Below are 17177 nucleotides of genomic sequence, written 5' to 3'. Positions count from 1 at the left end.
AAAGATTTTGGGATGATAATTATAAAAAAAGAAGAGAGTCGAAGAATTGAGGGTTTCTTACAGTTTTAGAATACAAATTTATTATTTTACTCAACTCAGATTCTAAATCAATTGTTTTATGGTTTTTTTTTTAAAATGACTAAACTCGTCAAATTTGTCATTCATGACCCAGTCTCGTCATTTTTAACCTTAACATAATTTACACAACTCTTGATTAGATTTTCTAAAATTTTAACTCGACTCGGGCAATTCAACCTAGTTTAAACCCAGTTTTTCAAGTATCTTTTGGCATTGTGTGTGAGTAAGGGGAAAAAATAATACGGAAGCGGCAATGTGGTCTAAAATTGTGGGAGAAGAAACTGCTTAGCGTGTTAACACTATTTTTTTTTTGGGTGGTAAAAGCGTGTCAACACTAATTAAAAAAGACTCAAATGACGTTTAGTTATTATAATCCCTTCCGCCTCGCGCAACTTCTGTTGCCAATCTATGGAGGAGAACCTTTCTCCTCCGCAACCAATCTGTCCTCCTCTGTTCCTCCAAATCTCCATTAGTCCACAAAACTTATCGCTTCCACTTTCCGGCTGATCTCCGATCCTTTCTCCATTTTGCCGCCGACGACTACGACGAAGACGAAGACGAAGACGAAGGAAGAAGAAGAAGAAGAAGAACATCATCAATTCAATTCTCCCTATAGTCTTCACGCCAAGTTATAAATGTATCGTTTCCTGCAACATCAGCCGTCAAATTGGTTCCGGCATTGTCCACAGACTTGAGAAACCTCTAAAGTTCGGTGCTGCGTGAAGTTTTTATGGTCCCATCAGAGCTTCACGTCTCTACCCAGAAAGGGTTAGAAACACCCAAAATTCACCTGAAACAAAATCGAATCTATAGCATCTTCTACAGAGCAATACATGGATCAGGTATGTCGACCTCAATGTAGAACTTGAACATTTTGCTAAACCAGATATGTTCACTCAACATTCTTCTGGACGTTCTCAAAGATCACGTCGAGCTTCAGGGGAGAAAAACACAGATGATCCAACAACGAACAAGTCCTCCACACAATGCACGGTTATGTGTATGTATCAAACCAAAATTGCTGGTTTGTGTCGAATTGTTACTGTTTTATGGTGCAAAAACCTCATCAGCGTTTCTGTAAACATCTCAGTAGAAAATCCTGGCGATGAAAATCCATACAATTGCAAAATTGACCTAAAGCCATGGGTTTTCTGGAGCAAGAAAGGGTTTAAATCCTTCACGGTTGGTGGAAAACGAGTGGATGTCTACTGGGATTTCCGTTCTGCAAAATTCTCACTTAGCCCTGAACCAATTGGAGACTATTATGTCGCTTTGGTCTCTGATGAGGAAGTGGTGTTGTTGTTAGGAGAATGTAAGAACGAAGCTTATAAGAGAACCAAATCGAAACCATCATCGATAGAAGCTGTATTAATGTGCAAGAAGGAGAATGTTTTAGGTAAGAAATGCTTTTGCACAAGAGCTAAGTTTGATGAGAAGGAAAAAGATTATGATATTGTTGTGGAGAACTCCATTTCTGGGCCTAGAGAACCCGAAATGTGGATTAGCATAGATGGGATAGTATTGATACATGTGAAAAACCTGCAATGGAAATTCAGGGGAAACCAGACTGTGTTAGTGAAAAAGACCCCAGTACAGGTCTTCTGGGATGTCCATGATTGGTTGTTTAGTAGCAATGGTTTAGGACATGGCATATTCTTATTCAAACCAGGTGCACAAGAATATGTATCAGACCTAGAAAAAGAAGGTAGTAGCCGCAGCTGTGATGGTGATGGTGATGGTGATGGCGATGGCGAAAGCAACAGGAGTGGGAAATTCTCGACGCAGAGTCGTTCGACGTCGCCGGATTTTTGCCTCTACCTATATGCATGGAAGCTTGGATGAGACAGGATTGGTTATTGGTTGGACAATTTGAGAGTTTGGCCTGGGCAAGAAAGGAGTAACTTTTGCTAGCCCTTTTGATTTTGAAGGTTAGTATGAAGATCATCATCAACAAAGTTTATACTTTGAGAGGCCTGAAACATTAATGTCTTGTTTTGATCCAAAAAAGAAAGGAATATTCTTGTAAATCAGTTAGTTTTATTATTGTGTAACTACTAATTGAGATTTTTTGATGAGGTTCATCTATGCATTATGGATGATTTCATCTGTACCGTGTAAGCTGTAACCTCACAAAACCTCTTCTTTCTGTTTTTTGGAAGCAAAACAAAGAAAAAAAAAACATGTTTATAGAACACAAAAATGTTCTTCCTCTTCATATTCCCCCTTTCATAAAACCATTACTAATGGTATTAGAACAGCAACAGGTCTTTTTAATGTCAGGATCCTGGGAGTAGGGATTAAGGAGCCACCAATCTAACCAAGGCAATCCTTTGATAGCTAAGAGGTTAGCTCAGTTGGTAAGGAGTAAGTGTTGTATTAAATGTATTTAATATATATAGTTTCATAAAATCGAGTCTTTTGTTTTTATGAGTTTTTGGAATGCATTGGAAGTGGAAGAGAATTGATAGAAGGCCTAGAGGCATATGTGCACACGTGCCGAGTCGAGTCGTGATAGTGTGATGTGGTGTAGTGTATTTATTTTTTGTTCAAAGTTGGTTTGGTTTTTTGGCTTAAGGACGTGTCTCTTTAAAGAGACATATCCATTTGAATAGGTGCATTTATAGCACTTGGATTGAAATCTTTTTATCCAATCCATTTAAGTCAAGACACACCCATTCCATGGGGTACCGCATCCACCACTATAAATAGAGGTGAAATGGACAGCCCAAAGCATTCCATTTTGTGGCTTTTCTCTCAATCTCCCTTTCTTATATATTCTTTTCTTTGCCTATTTTCAAAAGGTTTTTTAATCATCTACATTATATATTGTTGGTCTGAAACCCAACCCTGAAGTACTCGAAGGGGCGTATCAAACTAGAGCGAGTTGGACGTAGGAAGCCATCAACTATTATATCTTGGAACCAATGTTTGCATATCTACCTAGTCGCATCAAAGGGGGCAAATACTGTCTTCAAGACAATGTCAATAGATACGTCTCAACCACTGTTATCATCTTGGATACTTCGTTTGTCCACTTCAAAATCATTAACAACAGAAGTGTTCTTAGATAGTTCTCCCTTATCCATTTTTTACAGTAAGGACCAACACCTCACAATTAAGAGAGAACGCAGGAAACCCAACCGCTCAAAGAATCCTTGCCCGTTCGTGTGTCACAACTCTCATCTCATGATCTTCAGGCTTAACTTGAGGCCTCTCCCATGGATTTAGGAATCAATATTGATTTGTAAGATCGAGTGGATTAGCTGATCTAGATTGGTGTCGGATGATTCGAATCGACAGAGTCCAATATCAAGTATCAATATCAATATTGTCGGTTACCGACATCTGTGTATCCATCTTACCCAAAAACAAAACAAAAAAAGACATCAGTGTATCCATGACCATGAATTTTTATCCTTTGTTGTCCGCGGCCCGAACAGCATAGTGTTGTCCCCTCACATGAGGCGCAAAATGACAACTTAACCTCTCTCGGGCAGTGTGTTCGGGCAGGAAGGTTAAATTGTCATTTCACCCCCATTTGAGGGGACAACAGGTGCTGTTCGGGCAGCGGACAACAAAGGATAACAATCCACTCCTAATCATGGTTTCAAAATACGATATCAAATCCATGAGGCTGTTATCGATACTTGGCCGACACCGTATTGACGTAATTATTCATTGTAAGGGTAAATTTGTCAAATTAATTTTTTTATGAAAATAAGGGCAAATCTATCTGGCACAACTCAATATGACCAATATTTATTTGTCCCCTAATTAAGCTCTCTCTCTCTCTCTCTCTCTCTCTCTCCCCCCCCCCTACACAATTTTATTGCTATGTGAAACACACAACTGAAATTTATATTTCCAACACAACAAACAAAAGAATTGCATCACTTCCATCGGCACATCAATACACAATGCTCAATATGGAAGTACTGGTTCAACAATGTTTAAGACCATTTTAGGTCAGCCAATAGCACACGATCCATTAGAAAGGATGGGGGAAAGCATTAATATTGTGAACCATCAAGCTTCAAAGGAGGCCTTACAATTTATAGCACCCAGATATTCAATGGTCAAAACTTCTTTGTAGTTCTTCATGCTAATTTATCCAAATTCATTTATGCGTCGCAGAAATAGTATGAAAAAAGAACAGCTTCAGTGAATAAGTGGGTGTGGAACTGCAAGGTTCTTTTTCAATTGGATCCAAGGCATACAGAATTTCTATTTCAGAACATGAACTCTCACAAACCTTTCACAAACAGGTATACAAAGAAGAAGAAAAAATGCAATACCATGTTCTTCTTTGTGCCTTTTTTGTCATATTTATCACCTGCCAAAACACTTCAATATTGAAGACATGAAAGCCGACGTAAGGAACTTTAGTCCAGCAGATCCTCCAGGGAAGTAGGAAATGGCATAGTATAAAAGTGCAAGTACCTAGTCAAGGTTGAGCAAGCATCAGTTCCCCTATGAAATTTGATTACGCGTTTCATTAAAAAGTTCCAACACATTTGAAGATAGCAGCATAATTGAATGGTATAAAGCCTCTAGACAGTAATTATTAAAACAGACTAGAGGGTTAGAATGTGCAATGTACGTGCAAGTCTTCCTTACTTTGCTTGCTTTACCTCACTAATATGTAGTCCTCCAAACACCAGAGTAAATATCCCTAAATGAAGTTCAGTTAGGTGGGGTGCGTATGGTTTTTGTATCTGTTTAAAGGATTATTTTTTCGAAGACCAATTTACACTTTTGAGATAATATATTTGTTACGAGGGTGGACCTCAGCGCAATGGTAAGGTTGCTCCATTGCGACCTAGTGGTTGCGGATTCGAGTCAGGAAACAGAACAGCCTCTCTGTGCAGCAGGGGTAGGGCTGTGTACATTATGACCTTCCCCAGACCCCGCCTCATGCATTGGGTACACCCTTTAGATATAATATAATTGTTACATTTTTTTGAAAGGTATATAGGGAAAATGAAAAAAGGGGTTCAGCTTGACCCCTGAATGTAGGAATGTTGGTTTGCAGTAATTCAATATTGAACAAAATGTGAAAACACACAAATTTTTGCTTTCCTCTTAAAAAGACGAAACCAAATTGCTCACTAAATATTACCAAAAATAAAAAGGCTAGAAAGAATAAGAAAGAGCAGATGGAATGAAGAGGAATTGATACCTGTAACACAGAGAAAAGCACAGAAAGAACATAACTGTGAAGCACCATGGAAACATAGATAGTACCCACCATGCTGGCAATGAATCCCAATGTAAGAGGAAGTCTCTGGTAGAGCAAGTATCCAGCATGAAGAATAGAATTGAGTTGATCGTTGCCTTCCAAGGGAATAATTGAAAAATGTTACCAAGTAAATATCAAAAAGATGAAATACCTCTTTTGATGACATGTGTGCAAGCTGATTTTTGGGACCTTTTAAGGCAAAGAAAGATCCAATGATGAAAGCACATCCAAGGGTAAAGCAGATAGCAAATTTCTGAGGCATTAGCACCATGACCGGAAGGAACATGGTGAATGCAATGAAAATGAAGAACACTCCAGTGGCCAGGAGTAAACCAAAGTACATGAGAGATTTTCCAGAAGGGACATTGCTGGTAGCAGACTGAAAGTTCCCTGGCAAATCCCTCACTCCTTTCGAAACCCTAGACAATATCAAAAAGGGGAAATTTAGCAAGTATTACCAGACAAAGAGAAATCAAATTTAGACACAAGTCAATGAAGCAATCCACCAATTGGATTATTGGATAGCATTTCAATTTCTTTAAAGAGAAGATATCCATGTATTCTTTCTACCAATTTTGCTGAGTGAGGAAAACATGTCTGACTTATCTATAATATTATTAGACAACCACAGAATTCCTATACCACCATTCTGTTCTATCAGTATAAGTAATTTAGTATGGGTAATGAATGAGAAACATAACCTACAACCCACCTTCCTTCTCCCTCAAGACCCAATCCAAAGAACTCACCTGCAGACGAGCACAAACCATTCTCATGAACCAATAAATCACTAATGGAAAATCAGAACTTCCAAATTAAAATATTTGGAGTGCAGAACCACTGTTCATATCTATCCATAAAATTCCACCTAGCATTTTTGGGGCAATAGTGCTCTACTTGTAATCTACATTCTGCTTCTTAGATCCTTTAGGACTTTCCATTACACCAAAGAGACGGAAAGATCCTGTTGACTGAAAGCTTCCTGTTCATCACAAAACACAGATGTAGAGTATGACACACTACTATATACCACAAACAGCACATCCAGAAAATAATACTGTTCATATCTATCCATAAAGTTCCACCAATGTTTTTGGGGCATCAGGCCTCTACTTGTAATCTAAATTTTGCTTCCTAGATCCTTTAGAACTTTCCATTACACCACAGATACGGAAAAGATCCTGTTGACTGAAAGCTTCTTGTTCATGACAAAACACAGATGTTGAGTATGACACCCTATATACAACAAACAGAACTTTCAACAAACATGTATATATATATATATATATGACACATCCCTGCATCACAAAGTATCTATGCTTAGTTCTGCTATATGCAGGAATGTGGTTGTGATAAAATCAACTTAGGGTTGTAGGCAGCCAGTTGTCAAAGCAGTCAGTTGCCTTATGTGCTGAGGCACCTACAGCCAAAACCTGATGATCTTGACCTCCAAAAGTTATAAATTTCATCTTTTCTAATTTCTCCCATTGTATTTTTCTAAAATCTCACTTTTACCCTCATACGTTCTATATTGACCTTTATAACCCTACATTAAATATATATTTACATTTATATGATGAAAAATACTTAAAAAACATGGCCTGAGACGTAACATATGGCACTTGCCTTGGTGCCAAAGCGTCACCTAGGAGCATGGTACTAAATCTCGTTTCGGTCCGACCAAAATTTCCGAGATACCGAAATTTCGTCGAAATCTCGGTCGAAATATGGTATTTTTCTGTGGGTGTAAAATGCCAAAAATGACCAAGATTTCCGAAATTTCCGAAACGAGATGACCGAAATTTCACGAAATTTCATCGAAATATTGCATTTTTTCATATCGGACTTGCGTTTCGTTTCGGACAGGTCGAGATACTCGAAATATTCGATATCTCGACCGAAATTTCGCAAGTTTTAGTACTATGCCTAGGAGTCAAGGCAGTTGGCCACCACAAACTTATTGTTGCTATACAGAAATTTTATATCAAAAGAATTGCTTCACTTTTGAGGACAAGTGCTAATACCTTCTTCCAATATCTACATTGTTCCAAGAACAGCTTGAGCTCAAGCAAGACTCGCGAGAGCAAGTTGGTTGTGATAATAATACTGGTATTGATACTAGGAGTGGTACAGAACCAGGCAGGGTCAGGATGGGGTCTAGTAGGAGAAGGACCCGATATCTAGGAATAGTTGTTTCTCCCAGGCACACGTCCAAAACCCAGATTTCCAGGCCAGGACCCATATGCACCAGTTAAAGATAAAAACAAAAGATGGGGGACAGCTGAATTATAGTGTCTATGAGTTGGAGACAGGATCTTTCATTTTGAAGCTATTGTTGAAGGTTGACAATTACGACATGCTGGTGCTTGGTAGGTTTGCCAAGACTCGAGACAAGTAAATGAATATAAGGACATGTTGTGAACCTAAACAGGAAAGCACTCAGCCAATGCCATTGCATCCCTTAAAGGCTCTGGTATTAGTGAGATGGAACAGAGACATCAGCAGGATTGGTTTTTGTTTCAATGAACCTCTGTGTTGGTATTTCTGAAAACAGGGACACTTTGTCTGGAATTGATGTCCTTGCATATAATCTAGAGGCATACTAGAACATTTACATTAGTAAGGAAAGAAAGAATTGTGTCGGTTACTTTGGGAGGCCCCGGTGTAGAGGTAACAATGAGGGTCTGCACTGAGATAATGTCCAAGAAGCCCCTATTCAGGAAGTGTGTCAGAAGATGGTGCAAAGGGTGCAGTTCCGAGCATCACAAGGGGTTGTTGGCCCCATTTACATATGGGATGTAATTCATCAGTGCTTGTCTTAGTGTAAAAGGGTCAGTGCTGTCACTAACCCTGGAGCTCATGTTTCGATGCAGATACCTTTGTAGGTAGGTAGATACTAAAAAGAACCCATCCATTTTCTCTTATGGATGCAGCTATTGTGCAGAAAGTCGCAATGAGGAAAAAGGGGGGGGTGACATCTAGGCTCATGTGGACAAGCCACATGTCAAGCATGGGTGGATCCGAGGGGATTCCCCCCCCCCCCCCCAAAAAAAAAAAATTCTTTTCATATATATTTTTTGGGAAAGGGTTCTCTGAGCAAGCAGGGGGGAGCCTACACCCCCTCACAGATTTTTCTATTCCTTTTTTCGGCCTCTTCAGAAGAATTAACAGATGTGAGTAGGTGTAGACTATGCCACTTGCTCAGAGATTTCCCATATTTTCTATGGGAGAATGTTTCCTTTCCGGGGGCATAGCCTCAGCTAGCACTCCCCTCTCTATCTCTCTCCTGTCCCCCGTTGCCCTGAAATAACATCTCTGCCCCTATTGATGGGACTGATTGGGGGGAGCACTCATTGGCTCTCGCCTGCCCACAATTCGCATAGCCTTCACTAACAGGGCAGGAAACACCCTCCCTTTTTTTATATAATATGTGGGAGGCAGACCCAATTAACATGATTTCCCCCAACCCTCCAACATACCTTAACATCCCAACCCCAACCGCACTCGAACTACCAAGTCCCACCTTTATATCATATTATATCATTAAGATGATATTTAATTACATTATATATCCATTCATAGTCTTTGTACATGTATATTGAGTTTATTTACAATGGCACACATCTGGTAGTCCTAACACTACTATAATTTAGATGACATCTTCTTATACGATATAAGGTATCAATCTACAACAAATTAGATTAGTATGGTCGAAAAGAATACACTAACAATCATCTCTTTGAAGAAAACCATGATTGGTTCACAACATATATGACGGTTCCTAGTGTCTATTTAGTTTTTCACATACCTTTTGCAATGCCAAGCTTGTATTATCTTTATCACTCCATGGAATAAAGATCCCTTCAAAAAAAATTTATATGAACAATGGATTGATTCAAAGAATCAAACCACTTAAATTGTTCAAACTAAATGGTCAAAATACTGTGACGTACTTAGCCATATGTCAAACCACAGTTCCTAGTGTCTATTTAGATTTTCACATACTGTTTGCAATGCCAAGCTTGTATTATATCACTCCATGGAATAAAGATCCTTTAAAAAAAAATATTTGAACATTGGATTGATTCGATGAATAAAATTTCAAACTAAATGGTCAAACCACTGTGGTGTACTTAGCCATATGTCATTTGAAGATTTTTATTTGAAAAATATACATGTTGAAGAGATTCAAACTCACTAGCCTCCAATCCCACATATCAATGCCTTAACCTCCAGTCCATGGAGGAGTTGGGTTTGGAGGATGATGGCATGAGGTGTTTCCTTGTCTCCCACCACCACCACTCCCTCTCCCCCCCCTCCCCCCCCCCCCCCAAAAAAAAAAAAAAGAAAGAAGGAATTATATATAAAACCTTTACATTACATACACTAAATCTTAGAGTAGTCAACTAGTCAGATTGTTTGGACTGGTGCATTTGATGGTTGGACCCGGATAGAACATTACCAACCATAAAATACTTTACATTTGGGTTTAGTTTGAAAACATAGTTCGCTTTTGAGGCAAAATAACGGTGGTAGACTTAGAAGCAAAGGGTGGAGCCAAGAATTTCACTACTCTATCTCCACTTCAGGTGGTAGAGCACCCCCCCCCCCCTCTTGAGAAAAATATCCTGGACTAGAAAACCTGGACTCCATTATAACAATCACTCTATTTTAACTGACACACCCACAGCAACAGATTTCAAATCCAAGGTCTTTGTACAAATGTAGACAATAGACAGTATAAGTTATCATGGTCCGTCTTCTGAGCTCCAAATCATGTTAGGAACGAATGCGCAACCATGAGGAAGAAACCAAGCAAACAATCATACACAACACAAGGAATTTAACTTGGTTCAAGAATAATGCCTACATCCACCCAAGAGAACCAAAGAATTTTTCACTAAACCAGAAAAAACACTCTACACCACCCTCCACCTCACAATGTGATCTCTCTTGCTTGTGTCTAGGGTTTTCCCACAGAGACCATATATAGAAAATCCTAATCCCCACACAATGTCAATTTTAGCCCTATATATGTAATGGACCCAAAACCCAATCCAAACTCATACAAGCTCAATAATAACTGCATGGAACACTACAAAATACAAGACATAAAAACCCTAAAAATCAATCACACAGTCAATCAATGTTGTTAAATAGTCGATATATTTGTAGGTTTTCTTTTCATTTCAAATATTTATGTGTGTTCTTTTGTCAAATTCCCTATGTTTGCATTGTTTTTCCTTATTTTAAGAGGGATTCATATGTTTCTCACTTTTATAATATTTCCTATATGTTGACATTCCCTCTACCGACATTTGCAGTGGTCAACATGCTGAACCTTTTTCGTTGGTCAATCCGGAGTGGAAGAAATGCAGGAACCTCGAAAAACAGATACAATAAGTTGGGGTAATAGAGCAAAAGGAAAGGAGGTTGGTGGCGCAGTGGGTATCGATCGTAAAGAAGATTAGGGATGTAAACGAGTGTACAACTCTGAGCCTCTGACACAGACCTAACAACAACAAGGCAACATAGAAAAAACTGAAGAAGTACTCCGGGATCCAAATTGAAAAAAAGAAAGAAAAACCTCCTCAATTCTGAAACAAAGAGCAGGAAAATTCATCTAAATCCAATTCAACATAAACAATAAAACAACATCGCAATTCCAATGCGGCAAATATGCAATATCTTCTGATATAGAAACCATACAATGTGAGAGGAATCTAGAGAAAAAATCAAATATAGATCAGCGGGAAGGTGAGACAGAGTAATATCTCGAGAACCCGACAAGAAAGAGAAGTAAAGTTGAAAAGTAAAAAAGAACAAGAACTCAATAGCTAAAGTTGCATCGGTTGTTGAAGATTCACGCTTACACGCTAAAAGTTCCAGCGACCTTGTCGTTGGCAGTCCTTACAGCGGCTTCGAGGTCGATACCTAAGGTAGACGATTCACTCTCTTCTGAAGCTTTCGATGCCGCATAAGAGTTCCAATCGGAGAGCAGAGACGAGGCTTGCTGCTGATCGGTGCTACTGGGTCCCCCCATGAACCAAGCTTGCGCACTATTCTGCATAACTTGAAGAATAACAACGAAGGCAGCCTAACCTCAGCTCTGAAACGGAAGAGTAAAAATGTTCCAACTCGAGTTTTAGAGATGTGTTCCTTTCGATCTGCTCGGTGTCAAGAATAACTTCCCTCTGTGTGGAGCTGTCGAAGATGTCGGTTTCCGAGTTGGAAAAATGTTGAAACTCGATAAGGAAATGAGAGTTCAACAGAGGCACATGCGTGACAGAACCGAACGAAGGTCACTGACTCACTAGTCACTACCAAGGTTTATAAACCGGGAGGCTGGATTTAAAAATCGGAAATGAATCGGCCGGAGTCAGGATTGGCCACAGTAATCTATCAAATAAAGAGCAAATTACATGCACCCTGGTGTATGAAACAATAACAAAACACCCTCTAATTTCACATTTTATATGCACTTAGATGATTAGGAGGCTTACAAGTAAGCCGTTACCGTTAAGTTTAAACCGTTAGATACAGTTAAACATTTGAAAATGGTTATATTACCTTTCTATTTTTACCATGGACAATTTTACCCTTATAGAACAAAACCATAGCCCAAACCCATCTCCCCAATGGATGTTCGTCGAACATCCCCTAGCCTAGCCACCATCTCCGGCAAACTTTACCCTTTATACTTCAATGACTTTGGAATACAGTGCAGAACTCAAAAAGAGTTCAAGGCATCAGAATATGTCAAGAGCTGCTAAGGAGGAGATCCCATTGCAACAAGCAAACCATAGTGTGAAGTGTTAGAAATAATCTTCCAAAACATACATATCAATATATATGTAACTAAGGGGTTCGATTACTTATCTTAATGTAGACAAACCAAGATCGATGACGACAATCTCAAGCACCATATAATGCGTCATTAGCCTGAAAAACATGAAGAAAATAAAAGAAATGGTGAGACTGAGTCGTGACAAAAGTCACTCTCCTTAAGACTGTAGATGCCCCTTATGGTGCAGCCGGGTCCTTGCGAATCAGCCTCCAAGATAAAACAGCGCTCCAGTTAAAGCTATCTAGCAATGATGCACTTCAAATACTAGGCTACTAAGGGCACAGAGAGTTGCACTCAATTGGATATAAACAACTTGGAAACAAAGCTGAGAGAAAAACAAAAAAGTTTTCTCAAAAATTATTAGAGAAATGGACAAGACTCTTCTCTTTATAGAGGAGAAGAAAATGCACCCCTAAGGTGTGTCTCCAAAAGATATGCCTATAAAACATGCATTTTTCGATAAGACTTGTTTGTTGATCATTCAAACAAGTCTTCCAATAGGTACACCCATTGGTCATTTAGGTGTCTATTAGGAAGCGACAAAACCCTCTAATAAACTTTTTAATAAAGAATAAAAATATTTTGAATCTATTGTCGATTCTTCTACCCCTGTTTCCAACTCTCCAACGCATTTGGAGTCTCAAAGCCCTACTTCCACACCACCATCTTTAGACTTGGTTGTTGATCTCCCAGCACAACCAAACCCTACTGCAGCCACAAACCAACACCCCACGGTAACTCGAACTAGGGATGGGATTCGTCGGCCCAAAATTTACTTCGCTACCAAACATCCTCTTCCTAGTCCTCTTATGTCTCATGCCCTCAACACCACCACTGAACCTACTACTTATGCTTCTACTTCTAAAACACCTGAATGGCGTAAAGCTATGGACTCTGAATTCAATGCCTTAATCCACAATGGAACATGTACATTGATTCCTCCTCATCCCTCCATGAACATTATTGGCTGCAAATGGGTGTTCTGTATAAAGAAAAAGGCTGATGGAACCATTGAACGCTACAAAGCTCGTCTTGTAGCCAAAGGTTATAATCAACAAGAGGGCCTTGATTACACCGAAACGTTTAGCCCTGTTGTTAAACCGGCATCCATTCGCTTAGATATCTCCATGCCCATCTCCTACAAATGACCCCTTCATCAATTGGACATCCAAAATGCATTCCTTCATTGCATCCTCAAAGAAGAAGTTTATATGACCCAACCCCCTGTCTTTACCAACTCCCAATTTCCAGGCCATGTTTGCAAACTACACAAATCCTTATACGGCCTTAAGCAAGCCCCAAGGGCCTGGTTTGATCGCCTTAGTTCATTTCTTCTTGAATCCGGGTTTTGTGGTTCCAAGACTGACACAGCATTATTTATCTATCAAAACAGTGGGGTTATAATATATATTCTCATCTATGTTGATGATATAATAATCATTGGTAGTCATGCTCCCACTGTTTCTACATTTATTCAAAAATTAGCTACTGTGTTTGCCATCAAATATTTGGGAACATTACACTATATTCTTGATATTAAAGTAACCCCTGTCACTAATGGTCTACTTTTATCACAGGAACAGTACATATTGGATTTGCTTTCCAAAACTAACATGGCAGGTTGCAAGCCAGTATCCACTCCACTATCTTCTTCTGAAAAGCTCACCAAGACGTCTGGCCCTCCAATGGATGACCCCACACTTTATCATATTATTGTTGGTGCGCTCCAATATGCTACTCTTACCAGGCCAGATATCACCTTTGCAGTTAACAAAGTGTGTCAATTTATGCATCAACCAACTCTAGATCCCTGAGCTACTGTCAAGCGTATACTTCGGTACCTTAAACATACTGCATGCTGAAAAGTCCATGGGATACTTTTCCAACCACAACAATCTATGCAACTCTCTGCATACTCCGATGCTGATTGGGCTGGTTGCCCAGATGATAAAAAAATCTACTGGAGGTTATGCAATTTTTCATGGCACAAATTTGATCTCCTGGAGTTCACGTAAACAAGCTACAATAGCCCGTTCAAGCACAGAAGCTGAATACAGGGCTCTTGCAAATACTACCGCTGAGCTTAAATGGCTACAGTCACTTATTAAAGAACTCGGCTTATTCATGAGATCTGCGCCCATCCTATGGTGTGACAATGTCGGAGCAACCTATCTTACAGCAAATCCGGTCTTTCGTGCCCGAACTAGGCATGTCGAAATTGACTTTCATTTTGTCTGTGATAAGGTCTCTAAGGGAGATCTAGACGTTTGGTTCATCTCCACCAAGGATCAAACTGTAGATATTTTCACCAAGGCCTTATCTCAGCCACGTTTTTCATCATTAGCAAGTAAGCTCAAGGTGCTTCCAGCCCCGTTAATCTTGAGGGGGCGTATAGAAGGGAGTCATTCAAATACTGATTTGAATACTTTCAAATCCCATCCAACAGCCCAAACTGTTTTCTCTGACTATGGAAAGCCAGCACAATGGATTGACAAGGATCTCAATCACACAGCAAATGTCTTGGAATTCAGAGAAGGAAAGTTTTTAAATAAAAAGACTATTGAGAAAATAAATGGATTCTTAAGAGACAATAATCAATCTCAATTCAAAACATTTCCTTACAAAGAAGAGACACAACCCTTGATTGAGTCAATCATCTCCTATAAGGATTGTGAATGTAAACTTGTGAACACATAGTGGAAATTCTACCCTATGGATGTAGGTTCAACAGAATCGAACCACATTAAAACTTTCTTGTCTCTCTTTCTCTTATCTTCTCTCCTTCTCTAATCTTCTCTTTTACAAAATTATATATTTTAAATGAATTTAAAATTCCAACATGAAGCACCGAGACAAGTTAAAAATTGAGAAGATCACCAATCAGTCGAACAAAGATCTCCATTATAGGACAAAACAGGAGATAATCCATTACAAAGTAAGACAAGAGGATGATCATAGGCAGTTGATCTCTCCTAAATCATCGCAGCACCACCAAAAGCAACGAAGCGATAGTGAAGCAACTCAAAATAACGAGCTTGTCAAGTACATGTCTAATTTACCATGTTATCCTCCACATGTGGAGAGAGGAAAAGACCTCCAAGAGAAGGCTTTGAAATTTGGAGGCTTGATTGGGAACATTTGGAGAAATGGAAGTACAAGAAAAAACAGATCCCATCAACTAGTAATGCTTCTTCTTCAATCACTACTATTGGATCATCCACCCCTTCTGGTAGAAGTCACAGTGGAACTTTTGCCCGCCAGAAGAAGCAATCTCATTCAACCTTTACTAATCTAAACTCAACTCTAAATGATGAAGTCAACTAGGGGAAATGTTCGTGATCTTCAAGAAACTATAACTGCCCCTAAAAATTCATTGGTTGGGACGCAAGAGCTCCTTGCAGCAGGTCAAAATTTTTTTGCCAAAATTATTCAAATATTGAACTAGAGAAGAAGGCTAAGAGAAAAGATTTGGATCCCAAGATCATTCCAAAAAAGCTAACATCATCGTCTAGGTTGAAAGATTGTGGGATCTCATTCTCTCCTAAGGGAAAGATGAAGGTCCCAGATGGTAAATCTGAAAGAAGAGCAGAGTAGTTGCACCAGCTGATTTTCACTCTTCCCGACAATGTGTGCCCTGGCAGATACAAAAACATCATTCTCATTTTGCCTAGAGATTGCTCACAAAGCAGTTCGTTAGGGATCTCCAAGTGGGCCGAATCCCCAACATTAGTTGATGGAAGATCAGCAGAAGCAAATCGTAAACGATTTTCAAATTGTCTTCATCACCAGGTTAACCTTGTAGATCTCTATTTTGATGTTCCACACTCATGTCCACTTCCTTGTAGAATTGAAGATAGCCAAGATTCTAACATAAAATTGCCCAACTCTTTACGTGCCCAAGGTACAGAAGTTCCATTAGATTCAAGTGGTTTGGCGGTAATTCCAGATGAGGTATCAAATGGACAGGATTATGATGTAGAAGAGAACAAGCCATCGAGTTTAATCACTGTTGAGTCTTCGTGTAGATTGGATCTCAATGCTTATGAAGTTAGAAATCAATTACATCATCAGCCCAGCATTAGGTTGTGTAGGCTGAGCAGAAGTTTCAGTTTCAAAGGTGTTTCAACCACCTCTGGTTTTAAAGGAGTTTCACCCCTCGTAGTTCCATCTCCGGCGAAGCTTGCGGAAGACAAACCACCTCCGATGGTGGGACTAACCTTCACCGGAGGGTGGCTGGGCCAGGGGATGTCCGCCGGAGATGCTGTGTAGGCAAAACCCTAAATCAATTTAGGGATTTTTCGTTTTAGAGGAGAAGGTAAATAAGGGTAAAAATGACCTTACATTAAGTCACCGAAGTATAAAGGCTAAAGCTGATTTTTTACTTTTCAAAACTAACAGTTTACTAACACCGTGAGCCATCAAGGGGTTATTGTAAAAGATGAAACTAGGGAAATGTTTTGTTATTGTTTCAAACACCAGGGGTGCATGTAATTTGTTCTAAAATAAAAAAGGGAGAGGGAAGGCTAAAACAAGCCAACATACCCTACAACTATCAAGGGGGAGGGGGGAGAGGGGAAGGTGCCTTAATGGCACAAATGTGACAAGGAGAGTCGATCCTAAGGGTGTTCAACGGTCCAGTTTCGGTTAAATGATCTGATTCGATATAAACCGTTTAATTAAACGGTCTCAATTTTGAAATCATAATTGAACCATTTATTAGACGTTTTCACGATTTTAGTTTAAATGGTTCGATTCGATAAACGGTTTTTGCTTGATTTTGACACATTTATGTACATCTAAGAGTGTTAAACGTTTTATTCAATTAAACGGTCTGGTTTAGTTTAAATAATTTAATTAAACAACATCAATTTTGAAACCATAACTGAACAGTTTATTAAACAATTTCACGGTTTAGGTTTAAACGGTTTGATTTGATTTTGATTTGATTTTGACACCCTTAATCTCATAAGGGGCATGCAATTCAATTGGCAAACCTACAATCAACTGAGCTAG

General features: G+C 39.2%; 2 protein-coding genes across 2 annotated transcripts; one reads left to right on the top strand and one right to left on the bottom strand.

Annotated features, from left to right (window-relative positions):
* Positions 1-724: 724 nt before the first annotated feature.
* LOC122641778 lies at positions 725-2220 on the top strand. The gene has a single exon (XM_043835078.1). It carries the CDS (start codon positions 967-969, stop codon positions 1918-1920), a length of 954 nt encoding a protein of 317 aa, XP_043691013.1. The 5' UTR covers positions 725-966; the 3' UTR covers positions 1921-2220.
* Positions 2221-4177: 1957 nt separating this feature from the next.
* LOC122641611 (protein transport protein SFT2-like) lies at positions 4178-11489 on the bottom strand. The gene is made up of 4 exons (XM_043834895.1): positions 11191-11489; positions 5469-5736; positions 5258-5362; positions 4178-4518 (listed from the first exon to the last, which is right to left on the bottom strand). The coding sequence occupies exons 1-4, from the start codon at positions 11385-11387 to the stop codon at positions 4408-4410; spliced, it is 681 nt and encodes a 226-aa protein (XP_043690830.1). The 5' UTR covers positions 11388-11489; the 3' UTR covers positions 4178-4407.
* Between the last annotated feature and the right edge of the window lie 5688 nt (positions 11490-17177).

This window comes from Telopea speciosissima, chromosome 10, assembly GCF_018873765.1.
Source record: "Telopea speciosissima isolate NSW1024214 ecotype Mountain lineage chromosome 10, Tspe_v1, whole genome shotgun sequence".
Classification (NCBI taxonomy): Eukaryota; Viridiplantae; Streptophyta; class Magnoliopsida; order Proteales; family Proteaceae; genus Telopea; species Telopea speciosissima.
Note: the sequence above shows the minus strand (reverse complement) of the source record. Positions and strands in the feature narration are given on the sequence as shown.